General features: G+C 38.5%; 1 protein-coding gene across 6 annotated transcripts in view; it reads left to right on the top strand.

Moving 5' to 3' along the window:
- trio (trio Rho guanine nucleotide exchange factor) overlaps positions 1 to 22406 on the top strand; it is a 1041517-nt gene that overhangs the window by 599068 nt on the left and 420043 nt on the right. For all 6 annotated transcript variants that reach the window (XM_081765424.1, XM_081765422.1, XM_081765425.1 and 3 more), the window contains one exon: positions 7090 to 7281. In XM_081765424.1, coding sequence (XP_081621550.1) covers positions 7090 to 7281 — 192 coding nt within the window. The remainder of the gene's footprint in view (positions 1 to 7089; positions 7282 to 22406) is intronic.

The raw sequence follows: 22406 nt of genomic DNA, 5'->3' as shown, positions 1-22406 counted from the left end.
TTCATTCTATGTACCACGCATTCTAGTTTGCAGCTCTCCCTCCCCCGTATGTTCTATGTTCTCCTCTATGTAGGCACACAATAGTTTGTCAACATTTCTGCTGTCGTGTGTTTCATTTGCAGATTGTAGGGTCCAACATTTCAAATTCTAATGAGTCTTTCTTGTTTTTCTTAACTATACGTGATGCGGCTGTGTAATGGAAGATACTGTCAATCCTGTCTGTCTCTGCTTTTTCATTCGGTCTCTCTTCTTTCCTGTGGTTCTCCACTGCCTGAAGTTGCGCATGCTCTATGAATGGATCTTTATCATGAGTGGTGATGACAGCAACAAGCCATGTTTCCAGCTAACAACGTTCTTTCACTGATACACAACTTTGAATTCTGAAGTTGTCCGTTTCAAGACTTTCTTTCTTTCTTTTTTTTAAAAATATAATTGTGCTTTAATGATTTTCTTTAACAAGAAAATAGAAAGTAAGTTTGTACGTCTTTCAAACCTTCCGTAGTTTTATTTCGTTTATTTTCTAAACTCTCGAAGATAAATTCCTGTAATTTGATTCACGCAAAATCAAATACTAGCTTCTTCCGGACCCAGTGGGGTGACCCTGCAATCCCACTCTCTTGAAGGCGAGGTAAGTGGTGAGGAGCGGCCTGTACTGTGAGAGATGCTTTTGCATGATGGTGTCCACTCGTCAACTGCATCGGCCTTCATAACCTCGGTATTGCGTTAGGACAGGAAACAAAAACGCAAATGTTAGCTGCTATCTGTTATTACATATCAAAATAAAACCAGAAATTTAACATGTTGGTAGTTCTAGACGAGTACACTACTGCTTTACCGATTAAAATTGCCTCAGCCTTTGAAGTTATAAGACATTAGAACTCTATAATACTTTACTTTGATATTGTTTTTCTTTATGAGCAAAAATAAGTAACTAGAGAAAATCTAACACAATAACAGCAACTAAGATAAAATTCCGAAGATTCATTGTGGAGTCTTTCAGTAAGTGTGTCTTATACAAAAATCGAACATTAAACTTTTTAGATCTGAAATTAGTTTTATTTTAGCTTTCCCATGTGTATTAATAGCTAAGATCTTTCTTCTGGATTTTCGATATTCCAAGGATCTACACAAAATTAACACTTTAAAAAGTATTTCGCCTATTATAGCGTCAGAATCCGATTTGAATACTTAAAAATCCAGTGATATTAACCGGTTAGATGCGCAAACCAGATAAAACGATTGCGCATATGGAGCCTTCGATAGTATAAATTTTGGATTGTGTTAAATGCAAACTGTTTTTGGCCAAATAAGATTTTTTTCTCTTATTTATTTATTTTCCAAATAGTCTACAATTTGATATCAATAAGACATACAAGGCTTTATATTAGAAAATGATGTATCTTTAGTAATAATCGTTGTAGTTTCGTGTAGAATTTTATTCTGAATACATTACTGATATTTCTCAGAGAGCGACGCGCATGCTGAATTCCTGTATTGATTTACTGAAATTCAAAACGTTTCGTACTTAACCATCTTTTATCAGAGAAGGCTCTCGTTTGTACCAATCTAATATATTATTAATTTAAGAGAACATGTTATCATCAAACTATCATACTAATAGTACTGACTAAACTCTTCCCTTGCAATAGACGATGATATGATTTTATATGCAGTAACGTCATGGACGTATGAGTCTCTCAAGCTTTAGGAATAATAATTTAAAATTCATACTTATTAAATTACTTTTGTCAACCCTTACAAACAAGTTCTTTAACTTTGCTACTGATTACAGTCCTTAATAATTTTAACTATAAAAAAACAAAATTAGCTTTATTCAATATGTACGTATGTAGACAATTTTCTTTTATTTCTTGAAGCAAAGATTACAAGAACTTTTTACAGTATTTCAAAATAACATTACAACAATATCAATGTTTGCAATATAGAAATCAACTCCTTACATACCAGGTGTACTAAAACAAAGTACTTTGAATATATTGTGTACTATTTAATTAAGACTACTAGATCGAGGCTGCGAACTTCATGATAATATACACTGATGCAAATGCATTTAACACCCCATATATTTCCCCTGTTTTGAACATCTATGTTTGTAGAGGATATGTTGATAGATTGTTGGAGAGCACGCCAAGTGTGGTTGCATATACAAATTCAGTGTGTGGATCAGCCTGTGGCCGCGATGTGAGGATGATGCCAGGAGCGCCTACTGTGCAATCAAGTTGTACTCTTACGTCAAGGGTTGTAGAAACTGGATGCTCATTCTATACAATTATCGCTCGCGTAAGTTGTGACATGGGAGTGCTTCATCAGTAGTGAGCACATTGGGAGACAGAATGCTTGCACAATTGGCATGCCCCAAACTTGAAGCACCTGGTGAGAGTAATCATTCAGGCCGCTCTAACTGGCAAAACCGCGACCGCTAGGGCAACCAGGACTGTCATCTGCCATGCCCCATGTGAACGCATGGACATTAATCAGTCGAGTGCTGGAGTCATGTCTGCATTAGTGCTGCTTGTTTCGCGCAATAATCCCAGATTTTTTTTTTCTTTAATGTCAAGAAGCTTTCCCAGTGGAGTGGTAGAAATTGCATTGGTGAGACGAATAAAGAGTTGGTACTTTCAGTAATGACAGTATGGAATACAGTAACGGATGTGTGCGTATCCATAGATGTTCAAATGAGTGGGGAAAATCCAGTATATATTCGCACTTGGCGTACATGATTCACATTAGTTGTTCTGGCAGGAAGTTGAGAAACTACAATCCTGCACCCCTTTCTTGTCTTCATTAAGGGGAGTGTAACTTGTGCGTCGTACATGAGTGACGTCATTCCTGCTCTCTGTCGTTATCTAAACTGTTGGCGCGACTTCATGTTTCGGCGGGATAATGCACGTCTTCATACCACCAGAACAACCCAGCATGTTCGGTATACGCTTTTTCCCTGGCATACTAGTCTCGAAATCTAAGCGTTATCGAGTGGCATGGTGGAGTCGCATCTAATCTCCAGACAGACTCGGTATCGACCAAGGGGGCGCGGTGGCTCAGTGGTAGAGCGTTCACTTCCGGTGCTTGGGGTCCCTGGTTTGATCTCAGCTCGCGCCGTGTGGACTTTGTGGTGGACGAACATTGTGCTCGTGGGTTTTCTCGGGGTTCTCCCGTTTCCTCCCACTTTCTTCATTCTACCATTTCACTCATCTCTCATCATCACCGTCTCCTTTAGCCTAACCGGCATAACCGTGGGACGTAAAACTTAAAGATTTTATTTCATTTCGGTATCGACCAAGCCCAGCTTCTCCAAGATCTCGCGCGTGGAATACAGTATCCCAGACATTGTTATTTGTGCTGCTGGCCTGAACACGTTAAGTGTAGTGCTTTTAAGATGTTAAGGGTACTATATATTTTTGAACATATTTCATAGTCCAGAAGGTATAACGTCGTTGGCATCCCGCCAGGGACGGCGCCAGGAACGCTTGATGGGGTGGGCGGAAAGAGGCGGACCTAGTTACTGGGTGGGCGGACAACGAAAATGAGAACTGGGCAATGTAGACATTTTTTGACAATAATTAAATTTCAATTTTTATACTCTTTAGTTAGCTAAGGCTCAGACCGAAATAGGGGAGAAACAAGGATGTGGAAAACAGCTGTGTTGGCCTTATAGAAGGTGCCATTCCAGCATTCACCTGGTAAGACTGAAGAAATGCAGGACTTAGGATGGGCTGCGGGAGTTCGTGGCAATATGCTCGACCTACCGAATTCCGCGTGGCACACACACTACCTCTACTTTCAGCTTTTTAAATAATAATAACGGTGTGTTCTGTGTAGTCGAAGAAGTTCAAGACTGCTTTAACTCTTCTCCCTCCAAGAATGCACATGAATGCATAGAAATAAAAGAAGGTTCAAACAACGCAGACTAACAGATAATACTCTACTTTTCGTTAATAACATAAAATACACAATAAGTAGGTAAAGTAAAACAAGGATAAAATAGGCTGCTGCAAACATTTTTATCTTTGAAGTATTTATTACAAGAAAGCAAGAGGCAAAAAATATAAATGAGTAACTTCAGAAGCAATGCTGTCGTCTTCGCTCTCTCCAACATCTAGTTCATTTTCACTTTCCTCGAAATCGAACACTTCAAATTGCGAATTGTATAATAAGGGTTTTTACAAATCTGTTTAATGCCACACAGGTAAGACATGTGGTACATTGCTGTAAACAATTGCAAGTTGGAACCCTCTTATAAGAAGCTATCGCGCCAACACAAAGCAAGGGCGCCGATTTCTCTGTAAATTTGGGGGGGGGGGCATTCAGATGCAGAAGGCATTCATGAGGATTTTAAGACAAATTGAATTCAAATTATGCCAAATATTGTATATTCATAAATAAAATGCGGGGGCGCACATGGGCTTTGGGGGAGCCCGGGCCCCCTTGGGCCCCCAGGATCGGCGCCCTTGACACAAAGCACTACTCTCCTCCCTCTCTTTCTCAAAATGAGACAATAGATAATACTGGCCAGCTCTGTACATTATTTAGTTGGCTTTTTAGAAAGCACTTTTTTTTTTTCAGTGCAGCACAAACAAACACTGGCGTTTCAATAGCACGATTGTGCGTGTGTGTTAAACTTCAATTCATTAATCACGACTTTTGGCATAATTATATTACTACAAGTATCTGTCTTAAAATCATTGTCCATTGCAGAGTTAAACAGAGTCATAGAACCTATTACATTACAATCGAAAGTAATACCTATTGCTTGTGAAGTACAGGGTGTCACCTTCAGTGCCGGATTTGCGTATAAGCTAAACAAGCTATAGCTCTCTTGGGGGCCCCAAAAATTTTAAAGAAAAAGTGGCTGTAATGTCATTTTTAAATAATAAGAAAAAGCAAATAAGATAAAACGCACATACAACAACGGTGTTCTGTACTGTTATGTATTAAGCTCTCATGAAGCAAGTAATAGGGCCCTGTTTTCCAACGCGCCTGCAATGGGATTTCTGTTGCCCAGTCCCGCTTATAATGGAACCCTCGTTTCCCAGCTCCGCTTGTAATGGGGATTTTGTTTCAGAGCCCCATTTGTAATCGGGACCCTGTTTTCCAGCCATTACACTTAGCTACTTTAATAAGATTTCACAGCATAAGTGATACAGTATCTTGTATGCGGATAGAACTCTAGTGCTACCCTTTCTTGTACTATTTGGAATTCGACAAGAAATTGAATCTGGTAACAGTGGATGCTTAAGAAGAAGGCATGAAACGACAAGCTCGCGAAATAATAGTAAAATATAAAGGAATTACAGTCCTAAGCGGCAATAATCTTTACATCGCGAAATTATAGCTATTTTATTTCGCTGTACGTAAGTATGAAAAGTAGTTTGCAGAAGTATTTTCATAACTTTCAGAACTTGGCACTGATTTTCATAGTGATCTATAGAGTTGAGTTGATTTTGAGTTTAACGTCCCTTTCAGCAGCGAGGCTACATGAGACGGGACCTACTGATTAACGTGGAATCCAAACCACATGAGCTCCCACCGGGAATCGAACCCGGGTCTCCCACGCCAAAGGTGCGTACGCTAACCGCTTAGCCACGGAGGAGCTCATATAGTGATCTATAGAGTGCGATAATGGATCACTAAAGGCAGGGGCGGATCCAGGGGCGGAGAGGTCTACGATCCCAGTTTTTTGAGTGACAAAAATAATTGAAGCCATTACTTACATATTTTTGAAAGTTTAGAGTAAACTTACGATATATCTATCATAATCTGGGTTTTAGTTGCCTCTTCTCCAGTTTAAACCTTCTAAGTTCGCCTCTGGTTCCAGCGAATTTGTGTCGTATTACACCTTGTGTAATCTTCGAGGGTTGCATTCCATTTTGAGTTACTCCAGTAACTTGACCTGGAAAAAGCTCACACGATTAGTTGAGCTTCAGGCAGTAATTACCAACCCTGGATGATATTTAGACTGTATTTACTTACATCGGATCCCTGGAAACGTTTCAAACTTTACCAAACTGAATAGAAACAACTTGAAATGAGAAATGATGCGGTCTCCACATATTGTAGAAGCATGGCGTGGAGCGTGGATCATAGTTGGTGCAAAAAGATCGGCAAGGGACTTTATTGGTACCAAATTAAACTACCGCTAATTTTACAAATTTTACAGTTTTTCTGTAATGTATTCAAAACAGTAAGTTAAGTTAACGAAATATACACGAAAACGTATTTACTTAATAGATATGTATTAGGTCCATAAATTACCATATAGCATATATTCAAACAGAAAAGGCGAAATTTTGTCGCTGAAAAAGAATGCTAGAAATAAATTGTCCCCATTATCTTCAATAGCTTAGGGCCCCATCAAACCAAAATCCGGCACTGGTCACCTTTATTATTATTCTTCTGTTGCAGGGGTGTCATTTCAGACTTTGCTTGAGGAGGCAAGAACACCAACAACATAAGACTTTCACAGTTTGCACTAGTATATTAGTAGACAATCGATAAAGTATATGTATTCCTCAAAATCTTGCGGGGGGCAATTGCCCCCTCCTGTCCCCCTTTAATGACACCCCTGTTCTGTTGGGGTGGGCGGATGGGTGGGCGAGGCCGCCCACCCTTAGCGCCGTCCCTGCATCCCGCTCTTGAACCTGCTCCTCACTGGGAGTGTGGTAAGAAGGTACGGTAGCCAGTCACCACTAACCGTCTGCTGCGCTCAGGGAGCCACGAGTAACCAAGCTGGCCACTCCCCATAAACGTCACTATAGCTTTTCGTGGGAAGCCAACGACGATATACCTTCTGTACTATAATATGGGCACACCACCATACCCATCTCTGTTTGGATCTTTACCACCTCTGTCACCTTTCTCTTATGTGCCATCTTTGGTTCAGATCTGCTAATTCCTACACGGTTTTTACAGTCTTGTACATATATGTGTGTCAAGTTTTATGATATTTATTTTTCCGTTATAATGAAGATCGTATTTTAAAAGAAAGTTAATCATGTTTTACATACTCTAAATGGAAACTGATTTTGATGTTATTTTATATTACAACATTTTTTTTCTTTTTCATTTCAGAACACGTACACAAACGCTGAGAAGCTTCTGACTGCGGCCGAGGAGTTGGCTCGGACAGGCGAGTGTAACGCTGACGAGATATACTCCGTGGCTCATGAACTGGAAGCTCACGTCACAAGCTTCGCTACACGCGTCGAAGAGCGACGTCGACGCTTGGATCTAGCCGTCCTCTTCTACACGCATGACAAAGAGGTAAGTGAAACAATTCCAAATTTGTTTCGGTAATCCTTTTCATTCATAGCTGTTTGAATAAAGTTTGGCTGTGTATAGCCCGGCCAGTTCATATACAAGGTGTATCAGAAGTCCCCTGACGTAGGGTAACTCGGTTATTGTTAGAGTTACAACAAAATATAAGAGGGGAAACTGTCTCCAAATATAATGTTTTCAAGCTAAAGTTGAGAAATTAAAAAAAAAAAAAAAAAAAAATGGAGTGCAAACATCCCACGTCTCCTGTGAGGAAAAAGTTCAAGTTACAACCATCTGCAGGCAAGGTGCTTGCGACTGTCTTTTGAGATTCCAAGGGAATAGTGCTCACAGAGTTTTTGCCGCAAGGGGAAACAGTCACTGATGCACGTTATTGTTAATCACTGGACAAAGTGAAAAGCGCAATACGCCGCAAACGTCCCGGACTCCTTTCTGCCGGTATCATTCTGCTGGATGACAATACTCGTCCCCATTAGGCAGGACTCACACAGAATAAACTTCGCGAACTCAAATGAGAAAGGTTACGCCCCTACAGCCCTGACTTGGCCTCAAGTGACTTCCACTTGTTTCGTGAACTGAAATCCAGGCTGCAGGAGCAACGTTTTCAGACTGATTTGTAAGTTCAGACAGCTGTGAAAAGCGTTCTTCATTCTCTGGACCCCGAATGTTTTGCAGATGGGTTTCAAAAACTGGTGCAACTATGGGACAAATACTTGTCCCGCTTTTGAGATTATGTTGAAAAGTGAGAAAGGACCACTTTACTCGGTGCAACTTGATTTTTGTCTGTAACTTAAGAAATAAAGTTTTGGCACAATAGGGAAACTTTTTTTTTTAAACGACCCTCGTAAAATGTCCAATGCTTATAAATTACAAACGGATGAAAGAAAAAGTGAGGTAGGAAAATGTCAGAGGGCGTATCAAATGATACACTCTGCTTGTCCGACATGGTCGACTATAATGGGGTTCCAGGGGTCATCTAAAAATTTTAAATTTCTAAGTACCTGGTTTTATATATATATCACTTTTATATAAAAACAAACGCATTTTGTAGGAAATAGGTGTCCGTGTGGGGTATGGATTACGAAACGGCCATGATTTTAATATGAATTATTGGAGTCGGACAAACCTCAGTTACACGGTTGCTATTTCATAAACGGTGTTCCCCACGTTTTTTTCCCTTACAACAGTCGTATATTCTTGACCTCTTCAATGTTGTATCAAATTACATACTTTACTATTTTAAAGGTTTTGGTTGACATCCAGAAAACCAATATATGGAGCCTTAATGGAGTAAGCGAAGCATATCATTTGATGCACCCTTTGGCGTTTTCTTCTCTCACACTTATTTTCATTCTTTTATCTCCAGTCGTTTGTGATTTATAAACAATGAACGTTTTATCTTAAATATCTATACAATAGAATGGAGGTTACTTTAAATGATAAACCAAAGTGAAACTAGTCATTGGACTATCAGGAAATAAGGCAGTAGTTTCTCACCAACTCAGCGATGAAGATTTTTTTTTCTGTTGCTATGAATGCGCCACCACTTGCTAATGAGTGTAAAGCGAAATAATGTAAAAATGAATTGATTTCATTCCACAGAAGGCATTTTACAAGTTTGTCCTATATAGATTTATGGCACGGTGCTCAGAGTCAGTGACGAAAGACGGTGGCAATCTTTCCAGAATCCCTCACACTTTATTTTCCCATAAACCTTCGACGGTCTGGCTTGGGGATGTTACTATACCAGGGTTGAATTCGGGGGGTAGCCCGGGGGGAATCTCCCCCCCCCGAAGGAAATTCATTTCCCCCCGGAGAAACTCAAAAAATTTCAGTCACAAAATGTAGAAAAATTACTTCACCCAATTATTTGTTTTCTTTCCGTGCATGTGCACACGAAATCCGATCTCTCAATATACATATAAATGACGCAGACCCATTCTATTTAAATATTAAACATGTAACATCTAAGATAGAATACCAAATAGTCAATAAAACTTGTATTTCTTAACGCTATGACCGAGTTTGGCAGAACATGAAATTGTTAACTGTTGAAGAAAGGTTTGTATTTTAGTAGGTAGTATACTCTCGCCCTATATTATACATTAGTAGGTAGCACTAGCACAGGTTGAGATAGGGAAGGAAAGATAGGGAAGATCTTTCAATCATTCCATATGATCTCTGATGTCAACAGACTTCAGTATTGAAAATGTACAGTTCTTGCATTATTTGAAATAGGGCGCCTAAATTCCATTTCTCTCATCGGACGTAACGGACGTAAATGTATTTTACGATTGTTAAAGTAAACACACCTTTCTTTAATTAAAAATAATTCAGTTAAAGGGTGAGATTCAGAGGGCGTCGTTTAAAGGGATCAGGGAGGAACAGTTATCCCTCCTGGATTAGAGAATTATATAGAATTTATCAATATGATATTAGTATATAAGTGAAAGATTGATATTGAAGGTGATGAAGATCCTGCTCAGTGACGTGCCATGGGGAGGGGCGGGTGCCGAAGTAAGGGATGCAAAATTCGGGAGGGAAAAAGAAAAGAAAAAACAGAGGAATGAAACACATTTGTATATATATATAAAACGAAAGGAAAAAAGTAATGAAAAGTGCTCAAAATCTATGAAAAGCAGGGTTTACTTTTTAAAATTTCTCACCTTTCGCGGCTGGTCTGTCGACCTCATATATACGGGGGTGCCGTCGTATACTCTCGCGCCAAGCGCTGATTTTCCACGACACGGCACTAATCCTACTGAAGATTTCGTAAACTAAACTAATGCTGCCTTATGCAGAGTCGTTTTGACAAATGATTAGTGTCATACTAAAGGCCTGACTACTGTAGGAAACATATGTTAATCGAACTCTTTAGTATGTCACTAATTACACGTCAAAACGACTCTGCATAAGGCCCATGATGTGTATGCAGTGAAGAAACCAAGGCTAGAATCAGAAGTGTGAGAAAGAATAACTTTTTGTTAAGATATTCCTATGTATGTTTGTTTTAGGACAAAAAATATTTGAGTTAATTTAAATCTTTTTTAAAACTTCTACATTAGTAACAAACAGTAACTACTGAATATAGGAAATAATAACAAAAATAGCTACTGTAAATAGCAGCTAAAGTTTAGTGTAAAATATTTTTGCCAGTCTTTATTTAATGTTTTAGATGAAATCAAACTATTGTTTTTTTTTATTATTATTATTATAATCTCACATTGAATATTTATCAGCAATTAGTCTCAATATTAGGTAAGATGTGTATGTGAATGGAATTGTTAAATATGCTGCTTTCTTGCAAAAATACAGAAAAAAACAACCCTCCCCCCGAGGAGTTGACATTCCCCCCCGGGTGAAAATGTCTGAATTCAACACTGCACTATACAAGATAGCATTGAAGTAATAACAGATCAAAACTACAAAAGTATGTTGTGGAGATATAAGCACAGTATAAGAATCCATAGATACACAATAATGCTCTCTTTAAAATATTATATACATTATGGTGAACTAAAATGAGGGAAATATTATCTTAAAAAGGGAATTTTTGAGCATTCCTGAGGGAAATTTTAACTTGAGGACCTAGTATCACTGCTCAGAGTACGTATTCATGTGTGACAGTGCTTTCAAAGTTTGAACATCATAAGGTGTACTCCCCTTGTGTGTTCTATCTACCGGAAAAGGGCCATGCCTCGATGCGGGTTACTCTCAATAACCACAAGAGAAACGTGACCTGCTTCTTATTACTTCCTGAGGGCATTACAGTAGTATTCCCTTCATGATGAAGATGCTGAGATTGGGTAATTGTTGGAAGGGAGACAGTATATAGGATGTCATTTGTTAATCTCAGATACTGGAGAAGAGGAAAAAGAAAATTGTTTTGTTAACACAGTGACAGGAGCTTTTTAGAAAGATTATTTAAATGCAGCATTACACCTTCAATATTTTAGAGAAACTTGTACGAGTGCATTGTGTTTACCTCAATTAATGTTTTAAAATTTGAATCCAATATTCGGTAATATTACTCAAGTAAAATTTCTTTTTTAATGCAAAAAAGTTAGCTTTAACAAAATAAGAGATTAAATAATCATTCAGAGAAAATCAGAAGAAATAGAAATTCAAAATAAATATTTATAAATAAAAAATGAGCTTGATTTTTAAATGTCAGTTAACTAAATTTGGTTAATATTAATTCAAATTGTTTAATTATTCATTTTCATACGTTAACGTTTTGTACGGATGGATGCTTGAAAACGGCGCAAATCTGTCTTCAGCATTGGGGAGAAGGGAGGGTAAGACCATTCACACACACACACACACATATATATATATATAAGCGATGGTCAAAATATTTATGAATTGAAAAACAATGCTGTGGAGAAGAATGTCTTCAACATTGGAAGGTGGGCAGATTTGAGGCTTATTCTGGGGAAGGGGGGATGAGACGCATATTAAGGAAGCTGAAGATGAATCTGATTTCTGAAGTGAACCTATTGTATATTATATATCAGACGATGTAGATAAAATGACAGTCAGACACAAATCATCACATTTCTCACCAAAAATCACATTTCAAATCGGATTATTGGGGGGATAGTCCCCCCAGTTCCAAGATTGAGAGGGACATGTCCCCTTCATCCCCCGGGATTCGCGCCATGCTTGAAAATATACAGACACCAAGTTAATGGAAACACGTGGAGTTGGAAATACGTCAAATGTCTTGGTTCACAGCGATCACCAACTGGATCGGTTGGTGTTGCTTTGGCAGGACTAACTCCGTACTACGTGAGAAGCGATAGAACGTCAGTGCAGTTAACTGAGCAGACGATGATAGTGTAAAATGGGGGATCTCTCTGATTTCCAAAGAGGGCAAATTTTACTGTTCAATAAATATTGATCTAAAATATGTTAATTGTTTAAATTTATGATTTTTGCATTCATTTAAGTAAAATATGAGAAAATGTAATAGTAGTGCACTATTCTTAGCTCTGGTTATGAAAATATGACCCTTGTACAACAGTATCTGATACTATCAGTATATTTCATATGTATAAAAATTTATGAAACCATTTAACCAAAGTAGTTGTAAATATCGAGATTAAGGTATTTTTACATTCATTTAACCGTAATGTAATAAGTTTGGATATAATTAAGACATACACCAACCCATAAGTTTTATACCCTTGTACAATCCGCGGCAAAAAGCCTGCAACATGAGCATATTAGTTTATTGTGAAATGACGAAGTCTTTTGCTCTAAAATAAGTGTGCACGGGAGGAGGCCGAGGTTTATCCTGGCGTGATTCGTTTCACTTAGACGTTATGTTCATTCCCTGTGCTGTTAGGCGTAGTTTCACAATAAACTTGCATCCTTATATTGCAGGTTTTTTGCTGCGGATTGTACATCCATATTTTAAAATGCGCTAATCAATGTTATATAACGAGCTTCAAATTGTGGTACAACAAATTTGTACAAATATAGTGTTGCTATATCAAGTAAAATCAGCACGAAGTAGTCCTAATTTCTTTATAGTTGAATAAAAATTTACAATTAGTATAGGCAAAATCCATCAGTTCCAAAAGAAGCAAAGTAAAATACAATATAAATGTTCAAACCAACAACTACACCACAATATAGACAAAAGTTTCTTGAGATCCCTTGTACAAGATATATTCCTGTTGAATTCATTTTGAGCGTCTTCACTTGGCCTGCCTTTTATATAGTACATCTGGAGCGTCCCTTGCAATAGTCCAACAGTAGTCTGCTAACATGTTAGAATTCCACTTGCCCTCATATCTCTTCGCCATGGCTGCAATATCTTGATGAAAACGCTCATCATGTTTATCACGTACTGCTCCACAATCCTCAGGAAAAAAGTCGAGATGGGAATGAAGAAAGTAGAGTTCCAAAGACATATTGCAACCAAGTTTCTCGTAGCATAACAACAACTCAGCCATTATTTCTCTGTAATTTGTTGCTCGGTGTCTTCCCAAGAACTGTGCAGAAACACTTTTCAAGCTTTGCCAGGCAGATTTTTCCGCACCTTGTAGAATTTCATCAAACTGATGATCTCTGAATGCTTTCGAATCTGTGGTCCTATAAAGACGCCTTCTTTAACTTTGGCGTCACTTAAACGAGGGAATTTTCCTCTTAAGTGCTTACAGCTCTCACTCATCCTCTTGGTTCATGCTCTTAACAAAACTTTTCATTAAACCTAATTTAATATGAAGCGGGGAAAACAAAATTTACTTAGATCTACAAGTGATTCATGTTGCACATTTTTCAACCCTGGCTGAAGAGTTTCTTTTGTACTCCAGTCACTTTTGCCGTAGTGAAATGCACGATCTCTACTGTCCTACTCACAAGTAAAACAACAATACTTTGTATACTCTAACTGCATACCTAACAACAGCGCTCTCACTTTGAGGTCACCACAAATGAGCCACTGAAAATCATCATATTTAATGGCTTGAAGCAAACGTTTCAAATTGTCATAAGATTCTTTCAAATGAACTGCATAACCTACTGGAATTGAAGGAAGTTAATTTCCAATATGTAAAAACACTGCCTTTAAACTCACATTTGACGAATCTATGAAGATTCTCCACTCCGTAGGATCGTAATTAATTTTGAGAGTCTGCATGAGACCACATATATCTATACATGCGTTAAGTGTGTCTTGCATAGTAAAAAATGAGGTGAACTTCTTTTCATTATTCCTATACACTGAAACATTTACTTCTTCCTTTAATAAATTCCATTGTTGTAACCGTGACACTAAAATTTCTGCTTTGCTTTTTGGTAGGTCTAAATCCCTGATTAGATCACTTAGCTCTTCTTGAGTGAGTCTATGTGGTTCACTTGGGGGGTCGTTTACCGCAAAGTCAGGATTGTTCGAAGTACTTGGTTCAGGAGCTAAAACTTTTTGATCATCATCGGAAGAAAGATCGTATTCCTTGGGTGAGTCAGGGACAGGTAGTCCTTCTCCATGCGGAACTGGGCGCATTGCAGAAGGATTATTAGGATATACCAAGGTCTGCTTCTTCTTCCTGGAAATTCCTTTCTGGACAAAAGGAACTATACAAAAGTAGCAATCTTTGATGTGATCGCTTGGCTCCCTCAAAACCATAGGCACTGCAGAAGGCATTGAATATCTCTTACCATTAATCCAGTTTCCCAGATTGCTTGCACGTGTTACAAACAATGTGGGGTGCCCAAGCCTTATCCTGGTCTCTAATTTTACAACCATAATAAAATTCATAAGCTTCTATTAATGGTGTTATATGCTGCTTTTGTGAAGAAAATGTTACTTCTCCACACACGTAGCAGTAATTGTTCACACAACGTCGCGACATTTTCGTCTATTCAAACACTCAAAACGTCATTTGAAGCAACTCAGAGGAACTGTTCAAAAATATACTTGTAAAACAGTCTTTTTATATGCAGCAGTACAAGAAAATCACATCAATAACTCTGATAAGTGCAATAGCGTTGTTGTTTCGAACAATAGCAGAACACAACTGTGATAAGGAGGAATAGAAACAAAGCGTTTGTATGGTTCCTTCAGTGTTGCCAGATCAGGGACATTTTTACCCCAAATAAACCGAATATAGTCACTATTATAACGTTATTTTTAGACATGGATGTAAAACAAAAACCAGAGCTAATATTCGATTTTCGCTTTCACATTCGTGATCAGCACCACAAAATCAACAAGAGTTGGGTAATTTTGTTCAATTTACATTTTCATTGTTGAACAGTTTTATGTGGTGCTAGCGTGACGAAAGTGTTGGTGTGTCGTGAAGGACAGTATCCAAAATGTGACGGCCTCAAAACGGTAAAACACATTAGTGCAGAAGAACAATGGTCTGAAGAAAATCCTTTGTGACACGTCCCGCCGAATACTAAAGCGGATTGTCACTCAGAACTGTCCTCTGACTGCGGTGCAAGTGACAGAAAAACTCAAGCAGTACCTCCCACAACCTGTGTCCACAATAACAGTCCACCGTGAGTTACTGGACATGGACATATGGGGTTAGGTTGCACGGTCGAAAACGATGATAAGGTACCATAACGCTTTAGCACGTCACCAAGGTACCTCGAACATGCAGCACATACCTTGATGATCAGAAACGCAAGTTATGGTCGGATGAGTAATCGTTCACCTTATTTCAAAACCGTGTTTATGTATGGCGGACGTATATTCATGCCCACGAGATAAGAAATTTCTTGAGTTTAGTGGGTGAAAGTAGTTCACCCAAGTTCAAACACTGTTTAGTGTTACACAAACTATAAATTGATTAAGTAATTGTACGAACACAATGATGAATACGAGGGTAGATCGGAAAGTAACGCACAATATTTTTTCAAAAGAGTTTAATATGTACCAACACCAAATAAAGCACAAATTAATTTATATCTTTGACCTACTTTCCTACACACTCAGATTATCAACACATTTCTCTCAGCATAATACCAGTTTCAAGATGTCCTGTTCGTAGATTTCACTTCCGCATCTGTCGCAAAATGTTGGCCGGCCAGGAAATGTTGAACTTCTGCGATAAGATTCGCAGGTGTACATGCCGGTTGTTCAAAATTGCTGCCTCGATGGCGCGGATATTCTGCGGTGTTGAAGCTGTTACCAGCCGGCCGAAGCGTAGCGCATCACTAAGGTTCTCACGGCCCTCTTCAAACAATGCACACCACCTGGAAAAATTGCTACGGTCCATACAATCGTCCCCATACACGTCACGCATATCCCTGTGAATTTCACTTGCTGTATGCCCTTTGGCCCACAAAAATCTAACCACACCTCGCTGCTCTTCACATGTGGACCACAGTAACATGCGCGCCATCTTTGTTTCGTAGTTCAGGCTTCTCTCGCTAGAGTTGCACAGGATAACAAAATACCCTCTGTAGCGCGTACTTCAAACTCTCTTGTGCAATTCCACTATTCCAACTGCAATACGTGGAGAAAAAAATGTGCGCTACTTTCCGATCTGCCCTCGTATTTATCAATGTTTAAAGACACACATATCATTACACAATATATACCAATAATAAATATTGTTTCAATGTTGTTATATCACATCTTTCTTGGACCTATAATGATGCAGAAGGAATCTGATAATTTCTATATGCAATTAAGTTTTAAAAAAGGGCACAAATTATGTACATACATTTACGAAACGAGACGATACCTACAACATTTTACGAGAGAAGACGAGAAAACTTATTTTCTTCTCGTCTCGTGGATTACAGAGGATTTAAAACATGAAACATGATGAAATGGACTTTGAACAGTCACGCTCGCAAACGGTATTATACAATGCTACTTTACAAAGCCAATACGAAATTCCCAGTTTATACTTACAGATTAAGTTTTGCAAAATCCAGCTAGATTCTATACAATTTTAGGAAGGATTTTTTTTAAAGCTCAGCGAGTAGAACGTTTTCTTTAAATTTGTAGACCTGTTTCTAATTTTTTACGTACTTTACGTATTTTACGTAAATTACGCGTTTTTTACGCGTATTTTACACGTCACGTAGAAAACCTTTTTTTACGCGTAATTACCCAACCCTGCTCGTGGGTAACACTACGGAGGCCAAAAGATGCGTATGATCTGCATTGTCTCCTCTCTTCCGTGAAACAGGACGGCGGTTCTGTGATTTTCTGGATCGCAATAAGCTGGTTTTTAGTGAGTTTATATCCTTACCGGTCGCTTCTTTTCAGGATTATGTCTCGATTTTTGGAGACCATATGCATCCTATAATTAAGATTCTGTTCACGGGCAATGATGCCATGATGCATCCATTCACACATTATCGGGAATCGAACCCAGGACCATATGATTCGCAATTATGTTGACATGCTATTCGCAGAGTACATGCGCATCCTATACTGGTTATACACACAGTTCGATTTAGCATCTCATACTCCATTACCTAATTCGAATTATTTTCCTATGTCCGTAACAAAAGTACGATATACGGTAACCTCCGCCTCTCATCCCTATTGAGCCCAAGTTTTACTTTTTAAATTTTTACATTTAATTAAATGGCACTTGATCGTAGAAGATTTAAAAAAAATAATGTTGCATAGACGTGTATAGCTCCTCCCAGACCAAATTCAAGATCTACGCCTGTGTATGTGCCCGCATTACATTCACTTCGATTGTGGTATTTAAACTCTTTGTAGCCGATAGAAGCAGAAACATAATCGACGTACAAAGGTAAAACTAATTTTGAAAGTAGAAAGAGAACAAAGCTATGCCCTTGTTAAGCTTCAAATTCATTGTACAGGTTTGTTATGAATGTTTTCTTCGACATTACGGCAGCATTTTCATGCTCAATGGATTTTCATTGTTAGTGAATTGATGAAAATGCAATAAAACTTAACACAGTAGAGAGATGCACGATTTTTTTTTAAGTGGTACTTTTGTATAAATTGTGCATTGATTTGATAAGAGCTTCATTAATTACGGTTTGGTAATTAAATGTGCTATACTCGTTTTGCAAAGCTTAATTTGTTCTGCTGTTTTCTTTATTCGTTTGGAGTTAAAACGCGAGCTTTATGAATTATGGATTGTTGTGAGTTGGACAAGTGGTCTGTTTGGATTGAAGAAGAGGCTTTGCTAACGAAATTAAATTAGGCAAACATTATAGCAATTATTAAATAGTACAGTTGTTTCTGTATTCAGTGCTGTCGAATTAGCCTTAAAAAAAAAGAAAAGAAACAAGTTTTTATAATTCTATTTTAATGTCTAGCAAATCGTTTTATTATTATCGATTGGCAGGGTCCTATGCAGGGGGTGGATCCTCCCGAAATCCTGAGTTTTCAGTAAATTGAGTCTAATTTTAGAGGTGAACTTACAATTTTAATATGATTTATGCTTGTATTGAATTTGGACCCCTCCCGAAATTAATTCCTGCGTACGTGCTTAACGATAAATAGAGTAACATTGTTCTTAGTAAACATATTAAAATCGTAAGTCAGTCGTACTGACTTGAATTCTTGAGGTTAATCTTCTAGTATTTCCGTGATTTTGTCAAAACAGGGTTTCCATTCGTCCCGGAATCGAGATCTGCGTCCAGAAAATATTTCTCTGGACGCTTAAATGTCCCGGATTTCAGCGAAGAAAAAAGTGAATATTATAATTTACTTCTTTTTTTTTTTGACAGGATTGGGTATATAATTATTCTCTTCAACTTCTGAGTATGGCAATTCAAAAATTTAAAAAATAAATAATAAAAAACACATAAAACATGGTTTTCACGATTAAGTGCACGATTTAACTATTTTGACATTGAACGAAGCATTCGTTTCATTGGGTCAGGGACAAATGGTTTTACTGCTCAATCTTGTTATCTTCAGTACTGTTTCAATCTGCATCTTGCTTCTGAAACATTTTAATCAGTAATCCCTGACCGATATTTTTGGTAATTTTCCGCTGACCATTCAAGAAGAAAAATATATTATTTTAATTAATAAAACTGATCAGACAGCAATGGGAAAATGTTGGAGTAGAACATATTGCCAATGAGTTAATCGTTAAGTGCGAAAGGAAACCACACTTGAATGAGCTAAATCAGACTCTGAAAGCCACGAAACAACAGATCCTGAGAAATTAAAAAAAAAAAAATGCTTACCAGGTACATCTGTTTACGTTTGCTTAACTAGGGAGGAAAAGTTCTACTAAAATGAATAAAAATTTGGTTAAGTAATACTTGAACAACTCGATCTAATGGTGAAAGTATATTAGCAGAGGAACAGGCCCGTATCCAGAGGGGGCCTGGCCCCTCTAAATTTTCGCTGCCCCCCATAAATTTTCACGGTAGGATTGCAAATAAACTATAATGTGGTGATGAGCTATAATATGGTTGGATTGGGCCCCCCCTAACTTCAGCCCCCCCTACATTTTTGAGCTGGCTACCGGACTGTAGAGGAACGCTTCTTTTCATTTTAAGCATTTCAAAGATTCTCGTAATTTAGTAGTGTCCTGGATTTTCATTTTTGAAATGTGGCAGCTCTATGCCAAAACGAGTGCTGCGATTTACCTTGTATTAACAATAGATCGGTTCTGTATTTTTCTGCCACCAGTGGCAACCACACTTGCCGCAAATTTAATCGTCAAGTACACACTTATTTTTTAATGCACTAAGTACACATTGGAGTGTTTCAGACCCTGGAATACTTGGACGCTTTTACATAAAATGATGTGAGTAATTAATAGGACTGTTTGACTGGAATAGTCCTAATGTAGAAGGATAATGAGTGGGCAGTTTTTGTGGAATAGTCACGTGAATTTCTAGCATAGAGGATCGCAAAGTGAATTTATTGTTAATACTTAATTCTGAATAAACTAGTGATATATTTCTCGTGAACCAGCCGTATCTTCTGAACAGCTCTCTCTTCGATGAGCAAGTGAGTTGAAACTCATTTCCACTGAGTGATGGTTCTTTGAGAGCGGTGGTTTTTCGGGATCGGAAATGTTTGGGACACCTGTATCTTGTATATCGCTCATTCGCAAACTGCTCTTTTTCTTCTTGATCTTGGTTCAGTCAGTTGCTGTCGTGGAGCAGTGGTTTCGGTTCTTTTCATTGAGCTGCTCTTCTGTTCACTTCAGAAAGTGAACTTTGCCGTAGCTATGTACTGCGTATTCCCAACATGAATAAAATAAAATAAAATAAAAATAATACTAACAAAGTAAATGTTTGGGATAGTTAATCTGGCAATTGGACCCACAGTGATACTTCAAATACAAAACGAAAACTACATGTAAATCCGTAAAATTTTCAAGTTCAGTTGGGAACCAATTTGCAGAGGAGGCAAGTAGGTTTAGTAAGTAAAAGTCCGAAAGAACCAGTTCTTTTCCTTGGATCTTCTCTTTTGACTGGACGTAGACAATTCATTTGAAAAACTAATGAATGAAAGCGTGCATGTGCAGCAGTAAAAGAACTGATCAGTCGCTCAGCGTTTACAGAGGTTGTTCAGTCTACATTTGGCCAATTTCAACTTACCTAAAAATTTAGAAGAATCCATGGCGCCAGGTCCGTAAGTGCTCGATGTGTTTCCCTTGGTTCCTAACAATAGCCCGACAATGTAATTTCTACTGTAATAGGCTTCTCTGAAGAACTGGGAGGGGAATCTTGTCCCATTCCCTTTGCACAGCCTTCCAAAGTTCTTCCACAGTTGTCACACGCCGTTTCCCCAAAGCCCGCTTCAGCAATCCAAATCCACAATAGTCCATAGGACTTGCATCTGGAGATTTAACAGGTACCTCATTGAAAGGTATCACCTGTATACCACTTGCCTCCTCCATCTCCCTGTAGAATGCGAGGGATGATCGTGAAGTATGTGATGAGTCCTTGTCCATGTGAATGCGCACCAGATTGGTGTCCTTTCTGTACATTGTTGGAATCTCATGCTCGTAGATCGGCCGCATGATCTGCTCCTGAAAATACTGCGAATTTATTTTGCAGTTCTTCGCCACCCTACGAATCTTCAGTTTACCTCGGTAACAGTAGCCAGTAACGACCATGAACCCTTTTGGGAAGGATTCTTTACAGACACGGACTCACCTTCTGAAGTTCTTGGTGCCTCTCTCTCGGTAAATGATGACTCTCGGTTTGCCGTAGACGGAAAGGTAAATCCATGCTTCATCGAGCGTTACGACGTACATCCACCTTTGTTTTGCCAGATGCCGTTTGAACAGCTTCCGGGCGTTACACTTTCGTTCCTTTTGGTGGATATCCGTGAGAAGATGGCCGCGAGCTTTCATGACATTTTCCAGCTTGAGTTGATTGTGTAACGCCCGGCTCACAGTCCCCAAAGACACGCCAAGACGATTAGCCATACACCTTTGTGTTGGCGGATTTTCTTGCATTGCCATTTTGCGAAGTTTTATCTGCATGGTGGAGGTAGCGTTGGTGCCTTCCCGTTTCCTACGCAACTTCATTGGTGATCCAAATGGTGAAGCTTCGTTGCCCTTCTACTGTTTAATAACATTTTTTATTCCAGTTAAACTGATGTTGCAACCATTCTTCTTGCACTGTTTTCTAATAACAGAAATACTAAAGTGGGCGTCATAAAGAACCGCAACATAGCCTTCCCAAAACCAGCTTAGTTTGGGCGGCATTTTGGTCACAGAGCGGAAACCCACACACTTGGAAACAAATTTAACCAACACTTACAACAATGGTCCTGTTTTGTGCGTTATTATCGTTCGCGCGGAAAAACAACTCCGTTCCCAGGAAGCCAATGTACAACACTGCAGGACGCCACGAGCCAGGTCGGGTGAGTCCATTCTGCCTGGGAGGGGGAAGGAACGAAATCGGCCAAACGTAGGCTGAACAACCTCTGTATTCATGCTTTCATTGTGCAACTGTTTGATTTAAATAAAGGTATGCATTGCACAATTTGTAAGGAGTTGTTAAGTTAATAGAGGCACACAATTAAAACAAATTCTTTATAATTGCAAGTAATTTTTAATTATATATTATACTTGTAATAAGATTGAATAAGCAGTCGCGGAGAGATGACATGCGGTTGTCCTCCATCTTGGTGGTTTGGTGTGAGGCTAACAACCTCATCCTGTAGGGGAAAAATATTCAGAAACATTCATAGAAACTTCGAACCAGGACTGATAGCTTGGCACTATCTCAGCAAAGTATAGTGGACATGAGATTTGGAAAGTGGAATATAAGAAGTCTTTATAGGTCAGGCGCGTTAAAATACGTAACGAGTGAGTTAGAGAAATGTAGAATGGAGCTAGTAGAAATTCAGAATGTTAGATGGGTAGGAAAGGGAGCAGTGAAGTCTGGAAATTTTACATTCTTTTATGGAGAAAGGAAATAAAAATCACCTACTAGGAACAGAGTTCAGCAATTAAATGGGTTAAATTTGTTAATGATATACTCTTTTTTATTACGTCCAAGGATCAGTGGTTGCTTTTATTTGATTTTGGGTTCAACGTCCCTTTCAGTAGCGAGGCTATATGAGACGTGGATCTACAGCATAATGTGGAATCCTAACTACATAAGCACAGGTTAGAAATCCAACTTGAATTCCCCACGCCAAAGGCGCGTACGCTAACCGCATAGCCACG

Source organism: Thermobia domestica, chromosome 7, assembly GCF_964235325.1.
Source record: "Thermobia domestica chromosome 7, izTheDome1.hap1.1, whole genome shotgun sequence".
Taxonomy (NCBI): Eukaryota; Metazoa; Arthropoda; class Insecta; order Zygentoma; family Lepismatidae; genus Thermobia; species Thermobia domestica.
Note: the sequence above shows the minus strand (reverse complement) of the source record. Positions and strands in the feature narration are given on the sequence as shown.